Below are 15,997 nucleotides of genomic sequence, written 5' to 3'. Positions count from 1 at the left end.
TTTTTTATATTTTAAAATCTTAATTATCAAACAATGAAATCATTTTTTATTAAACAATGTAGTTTAAATACTTACATTTTGTATAAAAAGTTTAAATAAAATTTAAAAATAACAAATCCAAAAAAATATTATATTTATACTTAAATCAAAATAATTAAAATAAATATAAAATTTTAATAATATATAAAATAATTTATATGATATAAAATTAAATATCTATAATATAACATTAAAAAATTAATATTTAATTTATTTAAAAAATATATATTAAAATTAATATCTATAATATAATATTAAAAATAATATTTAATTTATTTAAAAAATTAATATTAAAATTAAAATCAAATATAATATAAAATTAAATATAAAACATCTTTGAAGAGATTAAAATACATCTACAAACATAAAATCACGTCTGTGCCGCGTAGTCTATACGCACGTTAGAATAACTTCTATCTTCTAAAAAAATAAAATATACTCCCTATTTCCCTATAGACTAAAACGGTTCGCCATCTATTTGCCGGTCTTCATCTTCATCTTCCTCGTATGATGTTGAAATTGAAGAAGCCATTAATGGATCAATTTTTAAGCTACAAGTTTATGGCGTTCTACCAATACTTCATTCATTTCAGCAATCTGGTTCAGCAACCCCACAATTTTCTGCACAATATACTACAACTGGATTCAAATTTGACAAAAAAAAAATGCCACTAACATTTCGAACAAGCATTTCAACAAACATCTTTCAAAAAAAGAAAAAGCATTTCAACAAACACCTTTACCTCATCTTTCTCCTTTATGATCATCCTCAACCGTGCCACGCTTTCATTCCGCCGCCTCAGCCGCCATATCCGCTTGCACAACCACCACAACAGCACCATCGTTGCGAAGTCAATAACGCCTCGGAAAGACCGAAACGCCTTCCCAATTGTTCCGTTTCTGTAACCGAAATGGCTAGCGAGGCCAAAGATCATAGCTCGCAAAATCCCGACCCCTATTCCCAGCCATTATCCGATCCCACGACCACCGGATGAAGAAACAAATCCGCTGGCGTCCGGAGGCGGTGGAAGCGTCAAATCGGAAGGTGGGTTCTGTTGCGGTTGTTGGATTTGACGGTGCAGATTTTCGTGGTCGACGGGAGGGAAAACGGAGAGGTCGGTGTGGGAAACGGAGTCTCTGATCACCACCATCGACCACTGCTGTTTGATTAGAGGATTGGGTTTCGATTGTGGTGATCGCTGGAGTTGAAATTTTCCCACTCGAATAGTAAGCTTTCTAGAATCCTATTTTTTTCCACCATTCCCGAAAGCTTGAAAGACGACGAATCTGAAGAAGCACTGATGCATCTGGTGGTTTCGGCTCGTCAAACTCTAAACTGCATTTTATAAGCCCAATTCTCCACCTTTGGATTTGGAGGAAGGATCTTCGTCGGCAAAATTGGCCCAATAGATTAGGCCCGTAAAAAAGGCCCATTAGGCTATTTTTAAAATTATTTTGGGATCTGTGACATTTACGACCGTGAACGTGGGCATGACGAGTTTTAATAAAATATAATTTTTATTGAAACTTTTCACTCTGACGTGATAAATTTTAATAAAAAAATTATATTTTTTTAGAATTTGTCACATTGACATGACGAACTTGAATAAAAAATATTATTTAGATAAATTCGTCATGTGGATGTGATAAATTTTTTTTATTATGTAACATTTATAGTAGATATCAAATTAATTTTGAGATGATCTGATGAATCAACTTTCTTACTCGTCTGGTCTATATTGGAGTATTGGACCAATTTTGCCATCTTCGTTTTCTTATGCCTTAGTGGGCTATTTTCACATCTCTGAAATTGGCCCTTCTGCTCCAACAAAAATTAATTTAGGGTAAAGTATAGTAATGGTCACTGAACATTTCTGAAGCTTGCATTTAGGTCCCCCAACTTTTAAAACTTGCAATACAGTCCCCCAACATTTATTCCGTTTGCAATATGGTCCCCCAACTTAAACCACCGTTAGAAATTAGGGTAAATTATATAAAAGGTTATTTAACTTTTCAGACACTTGAATTTAGGTCCTCCAACTTTTAAAACTTGTAAAACAGTCCTCAATTTCATTCTAAACCCCAATTTCCAAAGTAATTCAATTTCATTCTAAACCCTAAATTCCAAAATAATTCAATTATGTCAGATTTATTATTATTTAATTTCATCTTATTTCATGTGATACGTATTTTTTTATATAAATATAATAGTATAATTCTTATCTGTTGAAGAAATTTTTTAATTAAAAAAAGTAGTTAGGATATAGAAGAGGTTGAAAATAATTCGAATTTTAAATTTATAAAATGTTATTTTGACGTATAAACAAAAGTGTAAACTACTAGGTTGACAACTTAACTATCTAGCCTTTTTTACTTTTGTCATCGATCTTTTAAATTTATCAATCATACAACATAATTATTTAACTGTTTCAACTAAGCCACTAGTCGTTACCAATTGATACAAATGATAAAGTGGCAGTTAAAAGGAATTGACATTATTATACATTCAGTCTTTATTATTTATATAATCAATTTGGTCCTAAATTAAATAGAATTTAATAAATTAATCATTTAATTAGGATCTAACATGTGTTAGCACATGATCATGACACGTGTCATTGGTGACACATGTCACCACCTAATTATTTATATATGCTATCAATTTGGTCCTAAATTAAATAAAATTTAATAAATTAATCATTTAACCAGGATCTGACATGTGTTAACACATGATCATGATATATGTTATTGGTGACACATGTCACCACCTAATTAGAAGAAAATTAAGTTACAAAGAAGTAAAATTTGGGTCTTGGGCAAACTCAAACCTGAGTCACGCAAATGAAAGATACATGGTAGAGCCACTAAACTAACACCATCGTTTGTGTTAAGAGATATGCAATAATACATATACTAATAGTATGACCAATGCTAGAAAAAAAGAATATAATGGAAAATGGAAATAATGAGATTTGAACTTCGGCAAAAAATTTGAAAGCAATAAATGATGGGAAAATATTATATTTTTTTACAATAAAAAATATTATATTTGATAAATTGTTTGATAGATTTAATATATTTTTTAAATATTAGTTGATACAATATTTTAAAAGAATAAATTTAAGATTTATATATTTTTAAACTAAATTTAATAATTATATTTTTCATATTTATAATTCATGATTATATATATATAATCTTAAGTTGAGTATTTCTAATATAATTAATAATTTTAATTTCTTATTAAAAATAAAATATTCAAAAAATATAAACGATTCATACATTAATATATGAATATATTTTTTTATTTATACATCTAAATATAAATATACATTTATATAAATATATTTTTATTCGTATATTGAAATATTTTGATTAAAATATAAACATATTTTAAATACTAGTTTATACAAGAAAAATAAAATATATCAAAAATATAAATGATTCATACATTTAAATATAAATTGAATCATTTATATTTTCTATACATCTATATTTAATAAGAAAATAAAATTATTGGGGGACTATTTTGCAAGTTTTAAAAGTTGGGGACCTAACTTCAAGTGCCTGAAAAGTTCTATGACCGTTTATATAATTTACCCTAATTTTCTAACAGTGATTTAAGTTGGGGGACCATATTGCAAACGGAATAAATGTTGGGGGACTGTATTGCAAGTTTTAAAAGTTAGAGGACCTAAATGCAAGCTTCAGAAATATTCAGTGACCATTACTATGCTTTACCCTTAATTTTATTAAGAAAAAAATGTTTAAACTTATAATTAGAATAATAAACTAAACATATAATTAAGATATTATTAAGACAAAAACTGATCACTTAAGGTCATATATGGACCATACAATGAAAAGGTGAAAAACCGACTCAAAAAACCTCGAACATGTAAATATGAACAGATCTGACTACTATAACAAACGAGTCACAACAGGAGATTAAACTATTTAAAGACCACCGAAAAATACAAATCATAACTGATTTTCGTGAGAAAATCTTCTACGAACAAATATTACGTATCCAAATCTAATTCGATAGTCCAAAACAAAGAAAATCAATGGGATAATAAATGAGTATCATCCTGATTAATCGTATCAACATCAAGTCTAACCAACGAACGAAAAAATAAAACAGAAAAAAAATGTACAGTAACATGTACGGAAACAATCTAAAACTCGATTAAATTCGCCTTCCCGACAACTAAATTCTACTAACTAGAATGTATAACTAACTTTTTCGCCACTAGACGGATACCGGCGCTTTGCTGGTAATCGAAAGTATCCAAGCCGAAAAATGCATCCACGGAGATTCCTGTTCTAATCATGTTGCTGAGTTCATCGGCGTTGAATTCATTGAATTCGAGTTTCTTCACGTTACCGGAGTAGTCCTTCCGATGTATCTCCGTGCCATATTGGGCGGTGTCACCGTTGACGATAGTAGGGATGCTGAAAGGAAAGAGTCCAAAGAAACTATGAACTGTTGAATCATGAGAACGAAAGGAAACGAAAATGCACCGAGTTATGAAAACTTACTGCAGTCTTGCAGTCGGGGTGTTGATGTAATTGTAATTTCGGATCACGACATGCCTCCAATCAGAACTGCTTCCACAACCGACGAAAATTTCCTTTGCAGCAGCATCGCAGGCATCCAGAATGCCACATAAGATCGGTGAAGTATCGACCATGAAACTCAAACGTGGCCGACCTGCCTGATCGAGAAACTTTTTACTGATTCCAAATCGCACTCTTAAACAAGAACAAAAGAGCTGCAAAGCAACATTCTTGTGTAACAATTTTATTCGGTGAGTGCCACGATACTGCGGAACTGAAGATGCACTGATGGAAGTTATAGAAACTTCATTCGGCTCTAGAAATCCTGCATATCCGCTACAACCTTCAACAACAGCCGTTGCCGGTGAAACATCGGGAGACTGTAGCTCAGGTTTTTCTTCTGTGACATCTAGTTCAAGGGCCTCTGTTTTTACTTCGTTATTGAGGAGAGACGTATCAAATGGACCGGGTTGTGCTGGACTAGTTACATCGGGAGACTGTGGCTCGGGTTTTTCTTCAGTGACGCCTAATTTAAAGGCCTCTGTTTTTATTTCGTTTTTGAGTCGAGACATGTCAAAAGGATCAGTTTGAGCCGGACTAGTCACATCTGAATTCACCTCTCCAGTGTTACAAGCTAGAAGAGAGACAATATGATGTTGTTCACCATCTTCAAGATCTGTTGGAGATAAAGCTGGAACATATTTAGAAGATGAACACGAAGAAAGGATGCACAAGTCGGGATTTTGATTCGGTAAGTTGTTGTCGACTGATGATGGATATGAGGCATAAGGGGTATAAAACTCTCGGGCGTTATCAATGGTAGAGGCTGGAGAAGGTGTCTCGAAAGATAACTTGCTTTTAATACTACTTCTTGTCGTAGGTCCCGGGGAAACTACAATATCTGGTGTTAGTATATCCGGGAGGCTTGACTCCTGTAGATAAATATGATTTATGGTCAAACTTCGGATAATTAATATTACAAAACTAGCCCATTTAACCATCTCGAAGATAGATAGCATCGTCGACTAGTAGAGCACCAAAGCATTCCAAGACCAACTCAAAATCAAATACATACAAAAGAATGCATGCACTTCTACGTCCATATTATAGTACATTTGCCATATTAAACAGACACAACAAAATATACAATGAGATTCAAACTCGGCCATTTCTTTTTCTTTTCGTTTTTTTTTTCAGGCTCCGATATATGAATCGATAATAAATGGCAGTGCACAGATATTGAAGTAGTTTACTTATACCACTAGCATGAATCCAAAAAAATGCAAGGCCTACACAATCAGCACTGACAATAAGATGAGCACGAGTCAAAAGAAAGGAAAACGTTGTCATAAAGAAAATCAGCTTCCTTTTCGATAGGAAAGAGGACTAGCAAAAGTTCTTAAGACTGATTCGATAACTTATAACTACACGGAAAATAATAACAAAGGTGCGGATTATTATTCAAACAAGTAACATGCGATGATCAAAAGAGCGGCAGCAGTATAAAGAGGAACGAAACTTGCTAGAGGATCGTAAATTCTCACTTCCAATCAAAGAGATTATCCACATACCATATGAATAAAGCCCTATTTGATCAAATAGTTAAGACAATTTGAAACACATACCTCCTCAATGTAAGTAAAAAACGAGGCACATCCCTCGGAACAAGAATAGGGCTACCGTATTTGACACACTTAAAACTACCATACCAGGAATAAAACGGTGGCACAGTACTTGAGAACTTCAAGATTCATGCGGACATCATCCAAGCTCCTGAATAATCGTGACAAAAAGTTCATCTCAAGGCTACATAAATTGCCACAACTATCATAGGTGAAAAGAGTTTGGATTCATCATTGACTTACCTGTGTTTCTGCTTCCCAAGCTCAAAATAGTTTGCAAGGGTGTCCATCTGCATACCAGTGCATAAACACGCATCAGCCAAAACTTCGTATCAACCCTAAAACTTAAAACGCGTTACTTAGCAGTGAATTACACACTGCTAAGAAATCAAATAATTAAGCAAGAATCTCAAAAGTGTTGGGCACTTGAGCTCATAAAGAGCATATATTGCAGCAGAATTTCCATGGTCCCCATGACCAAGTAAGCAAGATTAGACTACGGCGTAATTGACGATATGCCACTGAAGACGGTACATAACACAATTTTCAATCCAAAAGACAGCTTTTGTGTTTAAAACAGTAAAGTCCGGTGGGCCGAAACAGGCAACACCTTGCAAGTTAACATTAGCTGTTTGAATCAAAGTTTTACAAGCTCTGACAAGATAAACATCCATACATCATCCAAAAGAAGAAGAAAAAAACCCAAACTTCTGTACTTCACTGAATTCAGTTTCCACAATTTTGTTCATAAAAATTTACTACAAAGAAAAGATTTTTAGTACGAATTAAACATACCTTCATATTACCAGCTCTCTTACCAAATCTCTGAGACAACAACGTCAATGAATCAATAATTCCCTTAGGCTCCGGCGCCGGCCTACCAATCTTCTCGAAAGCTTCCCTTATCCTCAAGCAATCAAACTTCACTATATTATGACCCGCCCACACCCTTCCTGCAAAACATACATTTACTCTTAAAAACTAAAATAATTTTAAAAAAATGAAGAAAAATGAGACTTTTTTTAGTGTGAGCAACGGACCTTGGAGGATATCGTGAACTTGGTCGGCGATTTCGGAAAAGGAAGGTGCTTTAGCGACGTCGTTTCCGGAGATACCGTTGCAGCGAACGGAGTGGAGGGAAATGGAAGAGAGGTCGTCGGGTCGGACAAGGGAGGCGAAGCTCTTGAGCTCCACCAGCCTTTTGGGGCAAACTAAAATAGCTCCGAATTCGATAATTGAGAAGCCTTCACCGCGCCGTCGTGGGATGGTGGTTTCCAAATCGAAGAAACATATTTCCGACCTGTCGCCGGTGGCCATTGGATCCATCTCGAAGAAGGAAAAAAAGGCAGAAGCAAGTCGTTTCGTACCGTGTAAGTTTCAAGGGATGTGGTATCGGTGTCGTACAGATTTAGGCTTTTTGACTTCTAATTGGTTAAACTACAAATATCATCACTCAAGTATGAATATATTCTTATTTTGATTATTAAATTTAAAATTCTTAATTTAATCATTTAATTTATTTTATATCTTTCTATTAAATCATAAATAACGCAATAACATGACAGTTTATATCAAAATAATATTATCATTTTATCCCTATTAAAATTTGATTAATTTAATTTTTATAAAGTTTTTAAATTAATGAAATTTTAGATTTTTAAACAATTTGATTTAATAAAAAATTATAAGCTCACAGTAACCATGTAATTGTTTTAACGTTTGATTAATATCCTTGTAATGTTGTCTTACAATGCTGATACCACAACAGCATACACTAGTTTTAGCCTCTAACAACAAATTTAACCTAGTTTTAATGGCATTAATCTAAGAGACTTTCTTCTGTTTCTTGTCTTGCCGCTCCTCGATTCCGGCTTTGATCTTCGCGAGCGTAAAAGCCGGAATACGGTTCGTATCTGAACAGGGATTGAGCATGAAAGGTAGAAGATGCTCCACCAACCTCGAGCAAAGAAAAGAAAGGAGCCGTCAGAGTGGCTTGAGCAAGATTGTCCAATAGCGCTGGTGCTCGTTTATGGTTACGGGACAAAAATATATTAATGAGTGGTCTTGAAAGAGTTCAAGAAGATAAGATGGAAGCGAAACGACAATTGCTCACCTCGAACACTCCATGGCCGAGAAACTTTCCGGTCAAACAGAGCACTCGAGCAACCAGCACAACCTGAAAGGAAACAACGGAGTTGCAACTTCAAGGAAATTACTATTTTAACTACTAAAGAGATTAAAAAAAAAGGCGACGTAAAAACAAGTCCACTGGCCCATGCAGAATTCGTACCTACGACCTTCGCGTTATTAGCAAAGGCTCTAACCAACTAAACCAACTAAGCTAATAAGCCAATTGTTTGGTGTTCAAAATTAAAATTATAAAACAAATAAATCTTTCCCTCCCAAAACATGATAAATGAACATCAGCACAGCACCATAAATCTGTGTTTCTTTATAGGCTCTTTAGCAATGAACTCGCCGGCTTATACTCGTCCCAAAACACATATTTTGCTTTTGATATCCGCGCAATGTTGTTGACGGCGTGCATGTGAGAGCTGAACGTTTCTCAACGAACGACATGCATCGCGAATCAACGTTTCCAAACACTACAAAACTATGTTCAACCCTATATCAATCATAAAATGTCTATGCCGACAAAATTTAGAGAATTTTCGACGTGAATTTCCGTCACTAATACTCCTTCCAACGAAATAGTTTTAGTGACGAAAAAGCTATTTCAAACTTTCGGTGTGCATGGCAGCATGTGGATCTTGCTACGTACATAAATGTGTCTAGTCATTCATTTTTTTTTTCCTTTGAATGTAAGTGACATGCACACAATAACACGTTTAATCATCTCTATATTTTCTCAAAATGTATCATTTCAATAAATAATCAATAAACTATCGAACATAAAAAAGGCCATCAAAAAGGGAAAGCAAAGAGCCTAAAGAACGAGGTGCTACACTTCAAATCTTATTCGGTACACAGAAAATCAGAAAACATTTCTTTCTTACATGCAGCGCAAAAACCGTTCGTGGAGTTGAAAATTTTTGGCTGAGTTTCCTATAAATATCATATCCGCAATCTTTCTTATATATTTTATTCGTTTTCCGTTTAAGCCGGCGTTCTCTATATTCAGATATCAAAAGGTTCTTTTTCCGTTTTACATTTGATGCTCATCTGGACCTATGATTGTTGATATCTAAACTATTGGTTTTGTTTGTTCGTTCAAAAGATAATTTGGGTTCGTTTGTTTATCCAAAATAGGATCTGGGTTTGATTTCTTTGATTGTTATTGATTGCTCATTGTGTTGTTTTCTTCGTGGTTTTGAAATGCTCATTTGTTTTCTCAGAATGCAAGCGTGTCTCATATATGTTTTTCATGCTTGTTTATTTGCGATCTATTTGTTTTTCTGTGACTTCGGCTCCGTTTTCTAGCTTTCCGATTTCCCGATATGGTGCTTTATACAAGTAGGCTAGGCCTTGTCATGTTTATCCTCTTTTGTATCGTGAGGATGGCAGCAACATCCGATTGGATCAGGTGTACCGGTTGGAAGCAGGGGGAGCCAACTTCCACAAACAAAACTATCTGCTGCAGTGGCTTCAAGGCAGCAACATCCGGGAACGGCACTGGTAAGGAAAGTGCTGCAGCTCTTAGAGGCTCTTTTGCCATTAATTCGCAGAATGCAAACCGGGGGTCTTGTCATGGCCTACGGGCCATGGCATCGTACAAAGTGGCGATACTTGGTGCCGGAGGAGGGATAGGTCAGCCATTGGCACTTCTCATCAAGATGTCCCCGCTAATTAGGCGTTGAACCTCTACGATATAGATAACGTCAAGGGAGTTGCTGCTGATCTCAGTCAACGCAACACTCCTCAAGTTCTGGATTTCACCGGTGCTTCTGAATTAGGGAATTGTTTGAAAGGTGCCGATGTGGTGGTTATCCCTGCCGGTGTTCCCCGAAAGCCGGGTATGACTCGCGATGACCTCTTCAACATCAATGCCTGCATTGTAAAGACTTTAGTTGAGGCTGTTGCCGATAACTGTCCCAATGCCTTAATCCTTATCATCAGCTATCGGATCAACTCCACAGTACCGATTGCTGCTGAAGTTCTGAAGCATAAGCGTGTTTATGATCCCAAGAAGCTTTTCGGTGTTACCACATTGGATGTTATCCGAGCAAAACATTCGTTGCTCAGAAGAAAAACCTTAAGCTCATTGATGTGGATGCGGGTATCACCATTTTACCACTGCTGTCAAAGACAAAACCTGCTGTTACCTTTATTGATGAAGAAGTGGAGCAACTAACCGTTCGGATTCAAAATGCCGGAACAGATGTTTTGGAGGCAAAGGCAGATGCAGGATCTGCCACCCTGTCCATGGCCTATGCAGCCGCAAGATTTGTCGAATCACATGCTCTAGATGGAGATGGAGACATCTATGAGGTGCTCATTCGTGCAGTCTGATCTGATCGATCTTCCATTCTTTGCATCTAGGATCAAGCTAGGAAGGAATGGGGTAGAAGCTTCAGTTCCGTCAGACCTTGTAGGGTTATCAGAGTATGAAGAGAAGGCTCTGGAAGCTCTTAAACCAGAAGTGAAGGCCAGCATTGAAAAGGTAATTGAATTTGTTCGAAAGCAACCGGTTACTGCTTAAAAACCCAAGTTTTTGACGCATCGAAACTCAGCTCGAGAGAGAACAATATCAGGAAACTATGTTGTGAAATTAACACTGCATCAGTAGTTCCAGTTTTGCAGAACGAAAGTTTTTTCAGTTTCTTCTTTCAAACAACATCACAGAATACCAAAACTTAAAATGGCATTTCGATGTTGTAGATGAAAAGAACATTAATCATATTTAAATAAATATTTGTAGAACTTTTGACAATATCAAATGGATGCTAAATTCAACTTTCTTTTTAATCTTTGGCAAGAGCAAACGACACTAAACAAAGACACAATACATGGCAGCGTTTGATAATTAAGTCAACATTCAAAATCTGTATAAAGTAGTTCAGAAACCTAACTAGAACATATTCGAATACAGATTCAAACTCCTATCCAAGAACAAGTGGCTTACTTTCTCGACTTACCACCGCGGCCTCGCGCACCGCCTTTTCCACCACGTCCACCACCCAATGCCCTGTTTGCATTGGGTTTCTTCATGTCATCCGGCAATGGAAGTATATGATCAACGCTCTTCCTAAAGCTGAAATCTTCGACGGTTTCATCCTCCCTAATGGCAAAAAAACATTTGCTTTTCCACACCGGATGGATTCGGATTTGAAATGCTTTGATCCCACCACCAATTTTTTTATCAGACTCCTCGTGACCTTTCTTAAGCAATTCCAGCATCACCATGTGTTCATACTGTGTAGTATAAAGTGAATTATCAAACATAATATTATCAGTGCTAACAGTTCCCATAAAGCATAGATCGTTTTATATAGATTCTAGTGAACAAAACATACTGCTTCGCCATTAAAGCAAAGAAGAAAACTGCAAAAGAACAAAGCTAAGATATTTTAATCACCTTGTTAAGGTTGAATTGAGTAGGCCAATAGTGAAGGAGATTGTAAAAGTAATCAAACATCTCCACAGACGATCCGAACTCCTTCGGGCCCAGACGGACCCGACCCGAGTCGGAGGGCTCCGACTTCTTGTCCTCTATGCTTTCTTCCTCCACGGACTTCTCCACCATCTGTTTCTTGGATGCCTTGTCGCTTCCTTCACCGTCTTCTTCTCTCCCGCGCTTCGATTTCGAGTCACCGTTGCTGACCCCCTTAGAACCGACGCCGTCATCGATGTTCTGCGCCGGCGGGGCAAGAGTTTCGGTATCCATGTCTTTCGTCGGTGGATTGGCCTCGGTGGGCGCTGCTGGTACCTCTTTCTCCACCATTGCAATACGCTAAAACCTTAATGTTTTGGCGGCAGGAGTAATTCAGTAGGAGAGACCGTTTTTTTTTGTGTGGCTTTTGCTTACTTCGGTTTTAAAAGGCGGTACCTTAATTAGGGTTTATCGTTGGAATAAACTAATATTTAAATGAGTAAACTACCCATATGGTCATCAAATTATTATCTTATTTATACTTTGGTCATCACACTATTTTTTATATTTCTTAGTCACCGAAATTACGTTTTTATTTTACTTTAAACATTTATAGTTGAGTTTTTATCATGCCGTCTGCTTCAGAGTGGTACAACCATGGAGAGAGTTTCATCATTGGTTCCACGTCTAGTGGAGTATGTAGCACGCAGTTAGAGGATGAATTTTGTCCATGTCGTCCGATAAGGTAATAAAGCAGCAAACTGTATGGCGAAGCTTGCTTGGGAGTGGTCGCATGGTTTAAAGGTGTTCAACTCTCCGTCGATGGAGGTGTAATACCCAAAATTTTAGTTAGTAACCAAATTACAATTTTTAAAAGTTTAGTGTCCAAAATATGAATTTATAAAAGTTTAAGGACCAAAATGTAATTTTTAAAAGTTATATGTTTTTGGTATGTAAATGAATATTTGTCTCAAAATAAATGTTTTAATGATAATGAAAATTTTGATTCGGGATTTACACAAAAAACTTTAAAGTAGTAAAGTTGGTAAGAAATCGGATAACCGGATCAAACTAAAATTTTGAAAAAATTTGAAGGATACAAGATAAAGCTTGAAAATATTTATTTTCATATTTTAGAACAGTAAAATTTAGGATTGATATGTGGAATTAAAGTTAATTTTCCTTATTTAGCTTAAATTGGGAAAATTTAGTGATTAAATTGTAATTTTTAAAAATTGTAAGGTCCAAGTAGAAAGTCAACTTTAAATTGGTTCATCTTTAATTATGAGATATTTTAATGGAAGATATTTGCAACGAAAATTGTTAATTATCATAATTCATTAATGACAATTTTGGAATTTCTCATAAACTAAATTTTATATTCAATTATATTAAAAGTTGCCAAGTGTTTTAAGTTATAATTATCAAGGAAAATAGATGACAAATCAGCTTCTTTTCTTCTTATTGCTGCCGTGAACTCCATAGCTCAAGAGATAAAGATTTTAAATTTATTTTTAGGCTTATTCGATTGATTTTTGGGTTTAGTTATTAGATAGAGAATTAATCCTATTGAAATTCTCTATCATTTGGTATGAAAATTCCATGGAAATCATGCTTGGATGATGGATTTCATGAATTGGGTGGTTTGAAGAACATGTTTGATTTTGAAGATTCGATAGAAGATTTTTATGTTACTGAAGTTGTTGAATAATTCTAAAGCATGAGTGATGATTAAAATCAAGTGTAGAAGCTTAAACCATGTTAGCCATGGTTAGGGTTTATTGAGATTGGTGGAATTTTGATTCAATTTGATGTTGCGATGATTGGAATAGGTTGAATTCGATGTAAAGAGGTTGAGTTTATGCTTGAAATTGAATAGAAAGTTTATCCTAACTACTTTGTGATTTCCGGCCATAAAGGGAAATATTGAGGAAAAATGTTGAAAAATCTCTTATGATCTAGAATTGATATTAAAAATGTTCTATGTGATTTGGAGATTGATTTGAATCAATTTGGAAGCTTAAAATAAAAAGGGCTACTTTACAAGTTTTGAGAATTGGGAGTTTTTATTATATAAATGTGTTAATTGAGGTGTTCAATGTTGAAATGCTGTAATTTTAAGTTAGATGAAGGATCATTACGAATTAAATGAAAAAATTGATATGAATTCTAAAAAGAATTCATAGTTAGAGTTTTGATTTTAGAAAATTGATAAAAGTTGAGGGTCAAATCACAAATATGGAAAACTTGGAAACTTAAGTGAAAATTTTATGTGGAGTTTTGATGAATTTAAAAAGAAAAAAAAGGACTTGAATGATCAATTATAAGTGTTAAGATCAATAATTATGTTGTGACATGGAATCTGTATCGAATGAGCATCGAAAGATTTTTAGGAATTTATTTTCTAATATGTGCATATGTTAGTAAGAAAGGAGAAGCTTACGAATGAAATGTGAATTTCTAAGGAAGATTGCAAGCTAAGGACACATGTGAGTGCTTATTTAATGTGTATTTATGTTATCGAATGAACATTGGTTTGCGTTGAGCCTATGATGGAATTTCTATGGTAAGAAGTGACTCCTAAATAGTATATGATTTGCGATTCATATATAAATGTTCATTTGATAAGTTAATATAATTATGGAATATCCTAAGGATATTGTGCATTCAGTTTTGTAGTTACGACTGCGTTCAGTTTTAGCAGTTATAACTACATTCAGTTTAAGCGGTTACGATTGCATATTGTGCACACACTCGTTCTGACTCTTACCTAATATTATCAATTGTGTATATTGGGCTATGAAAGTAAATGTGAAAGTTGTGAAAAGTATCTAAAAGAAAATAATATGAAAATGAAAGTTATGAAATATATACAAATGAAAAAGTATGGAATAGTTGTAATGTCTGATATTGATTTACATGATTTTAATAAAATCATGAAATGATGGTTTCCAGGTTCCCGAATAAGAAAAATGGCTTGTGTAGCCCGGTTTGGAAGTTTCATGATTTTATTTATATTTCATTTTTTTGTTTTTATGTAATTTTTGACATTCTATGTTATACCTCACCTTAGTTGTGTTACTGCCTCACTAAGTTATATTTAGCGCGTGATGATTTTTATGCGTAGGTTTGAACATAGAAAAGAACGTGAAGTGAGGAGCCTCTCAAGCATCTTTTCAGAAAAATCATACCTAATATCAGTATAAGTAAGACATATTACCTTTGACTTATCTAGTTGGCATGTATATTAATTTTGTGTGTCGTTGCTCTGATAAGTTTGGTTATAATTCGGGTTGTGTTATATAAATTAGTATACATAGTATGTATGCTATAAGCTATAGTTAATATTCATCGTGAAAAGAAATTATGAAATTATAATTATAATCCTATTGAAATGGATTTTTACATAGGTAATTTTATTTTAAATATGATTATGTGTCGAACTGTCAAATTACTGTCTGAAATCATATATGAGTTTAAGGTTACACTATTAAAATTTGAAGCTATGTGATTTATGAATGCTATGAAAAAGGGAAATAATGAATAAGTTTTCAAAAAAAATTAAATTTGACCCGATTGAGTTTAGCAAGTGATTAAAAGTTAATGTAACATCTTTAACTCATAATTGAATACATTTACGAGTTAAGGATGTTACAGGAGATTCTACCTATGGTTCGGGAAGAAAACTGGTGTGAGGAATAGTTGATTGTTTTGCTCTTACCATTCAAAATTATGTTTTATTAGTTAGACCACACATGACAAATATTCGGTGGGCCATTTAATTTGGAGACCAAATTCATTGAAATCAAACTCATGTAATAAATTAGGATAAAATTTATTTCTTGTTTTTTTATTTATAGAAAAAGTAATAATAGGGTTTTTTCCGTAACACTTTTCAAACATGATTGTCTTCTGACTATAGAGTGTTGTTTTATTAAGTCTCTCAACTATCAAAATTTAAAAAATAGTCACCTGATTATTCATTATTTTTCAAATTAATCTTTTTTCGTTAAAAAATTAACGATATTTTAGATAAATGTTAACTTGTTGACTGTAAAATGGTAAAATTTGAACCCGGAATCTCAAATGACTATCACATCCCAATCGTCATGTTAACGTCCAGCTCAGACAAGAGCTAATTTTTAAACGAAAAATGACAAGTTTAGAACTCAATGAATAGTCAGGTGACTATTTTGTAACTGCTGATAGTCGAGAGACTTAATAA

The 15,997-nt window shown here is 34.3% G+C and overlaps 2 protein-coding genes and 1 pseudogene across 3 annotated transcripts; 1 reads left to right on the top strand and 2 right to left on the bottom strand.

Annotated features, from left to right (window-relative positions):
* Window positions 1-4,136: 4,136 nt before the first annotated feature.
* LOC120200209 (protein NEN1-like) lies at window positions 4,137-7,592 on the bottom strand. Of its 2 annotated transcripts, XM_039201106.1 has the most exons (8): window positions 7,262-7,592; window positions 7,017-7,174; window positions 6,465-6,511; window positions 6,309-6,372; window positions 5,433-5,531; window positions 5,126-5,342; window positions 4,582-5,008; window positions 4,138-4,494 (listed from the first exon to the last, which is right to left on the bottom strand). In XM_039201106.1, the coding sequence occupies exons 1-8, from the start codon at window positions 7,545-7,547 to the stop codon at window positions 4,260-4,262; spliced, it is 1,533 nt and encodes a 510-aa protein (XP_039057037.1). In that variant the 5' UTR covers window positions 7,548-7,592; the 3' UTR covers window positions 4,138-4,259. The 2 variants fall into 2 exon arrangements, with proteins under 2 accessions (XP_039057036.1, XP_039057037.1); XM_039201105.1 differs by having other exon boundaries at window positions 4,137-4,494; window positions 4,582-5,342.
* A 573-nt stretch (window positions 7,593-8,165) lies between these two features.
* On the top strand, window positions 8,166-11,004 carry LOC120200074 (annotated as a pseudogene).
* A 205-nt stretch (window positions 11,005-11,209) lies between these two features.
* Window positions 11,210-12,123, bottom strand: LOC120200073 (protein EMBRYO DEFECTIVE 514-like). Its single transcript, XM_039201000.1, has 2 exons — window positions 11,758-12,123; window positions 11,210-11,594 (listed from the first exon to the last, which is right to left on the bottom strand). Exons 1-2 carry the CDS (start codon window positions 12,121-12,123, stop codon window positions 11,301-11,303), a joined length of 660 nt encoding a protein of 219 aa, XP_039056931.1. The 3' UTR covers window positions 11,210-11,300.
* Between the last annotated feature and the right edge of the window lie 3,874 nt (window positions 12,124-15,997).

The sequence above is a fragment of the Hibiscus syriacus genome, unplaced genomic scaffold (assembly GCF_006381635.1).
Source record: "Hibiscus syriacus cultivar Baekdansim isolate YM2019G1 unplaced genomic scaffold, ASM638163v2 tig00005929_pilon, whole genome shotgun sequence".
Taxonomy (NCBI): domain Eukaryota; kingdom Viridiplantae; phylum Streptophyta; class Magnoliopsida; order Malvales; family Malvaceae; genus Hibiscus; species Hibiscus syriacus.
This window is presented reverse-complemented; position numbering and strand designations above follow the sequence as displayed.

What these genes read in the sequence shown, in the direction of transcription:
- LOC120200209 (XM_039201105.1), bottom strand. Translation starts at nt 7,547, where the DNA reads ATGGATCCAATGGCCACCGGCGACAGGTCGGAAATATGTTTCTTCGAT. An exon ending in AGTTCACGATATCCTCCAAG is followed by an intron (nt 7,175 to 7,261) that starts GTCCGTTGCTCA and finishes TATGTTTTGCAG; the next exon opens with GAAGGGTGTGGGCGGGTCAT. An exon ending in CTTGGGAAGCAGAAACACAG is followed by an intron (nt 6,373 to 6,464) that starts GTAAGTCAATGA and finishes ACGATTATTCAG; the next exon opens with GAGCTTGGATGATGTCCGCA.
- LOC120200073 (XM_039201000.1), bottom strand. Translation starts at nt 12,123, where the DNA reads ATGGTGGAGAAAGAGGTACCAGCAGCGCCCACCGAGGCCAATCCACCG. An exon ending in CTCAATTCAACCTTAACAAG is followed by an intron (nt 11,595 to 11,757) that starts GTGATTAAAATA and finishes TATACTACACAG; the next exon opens with TATGAACACATGGTGATGCT.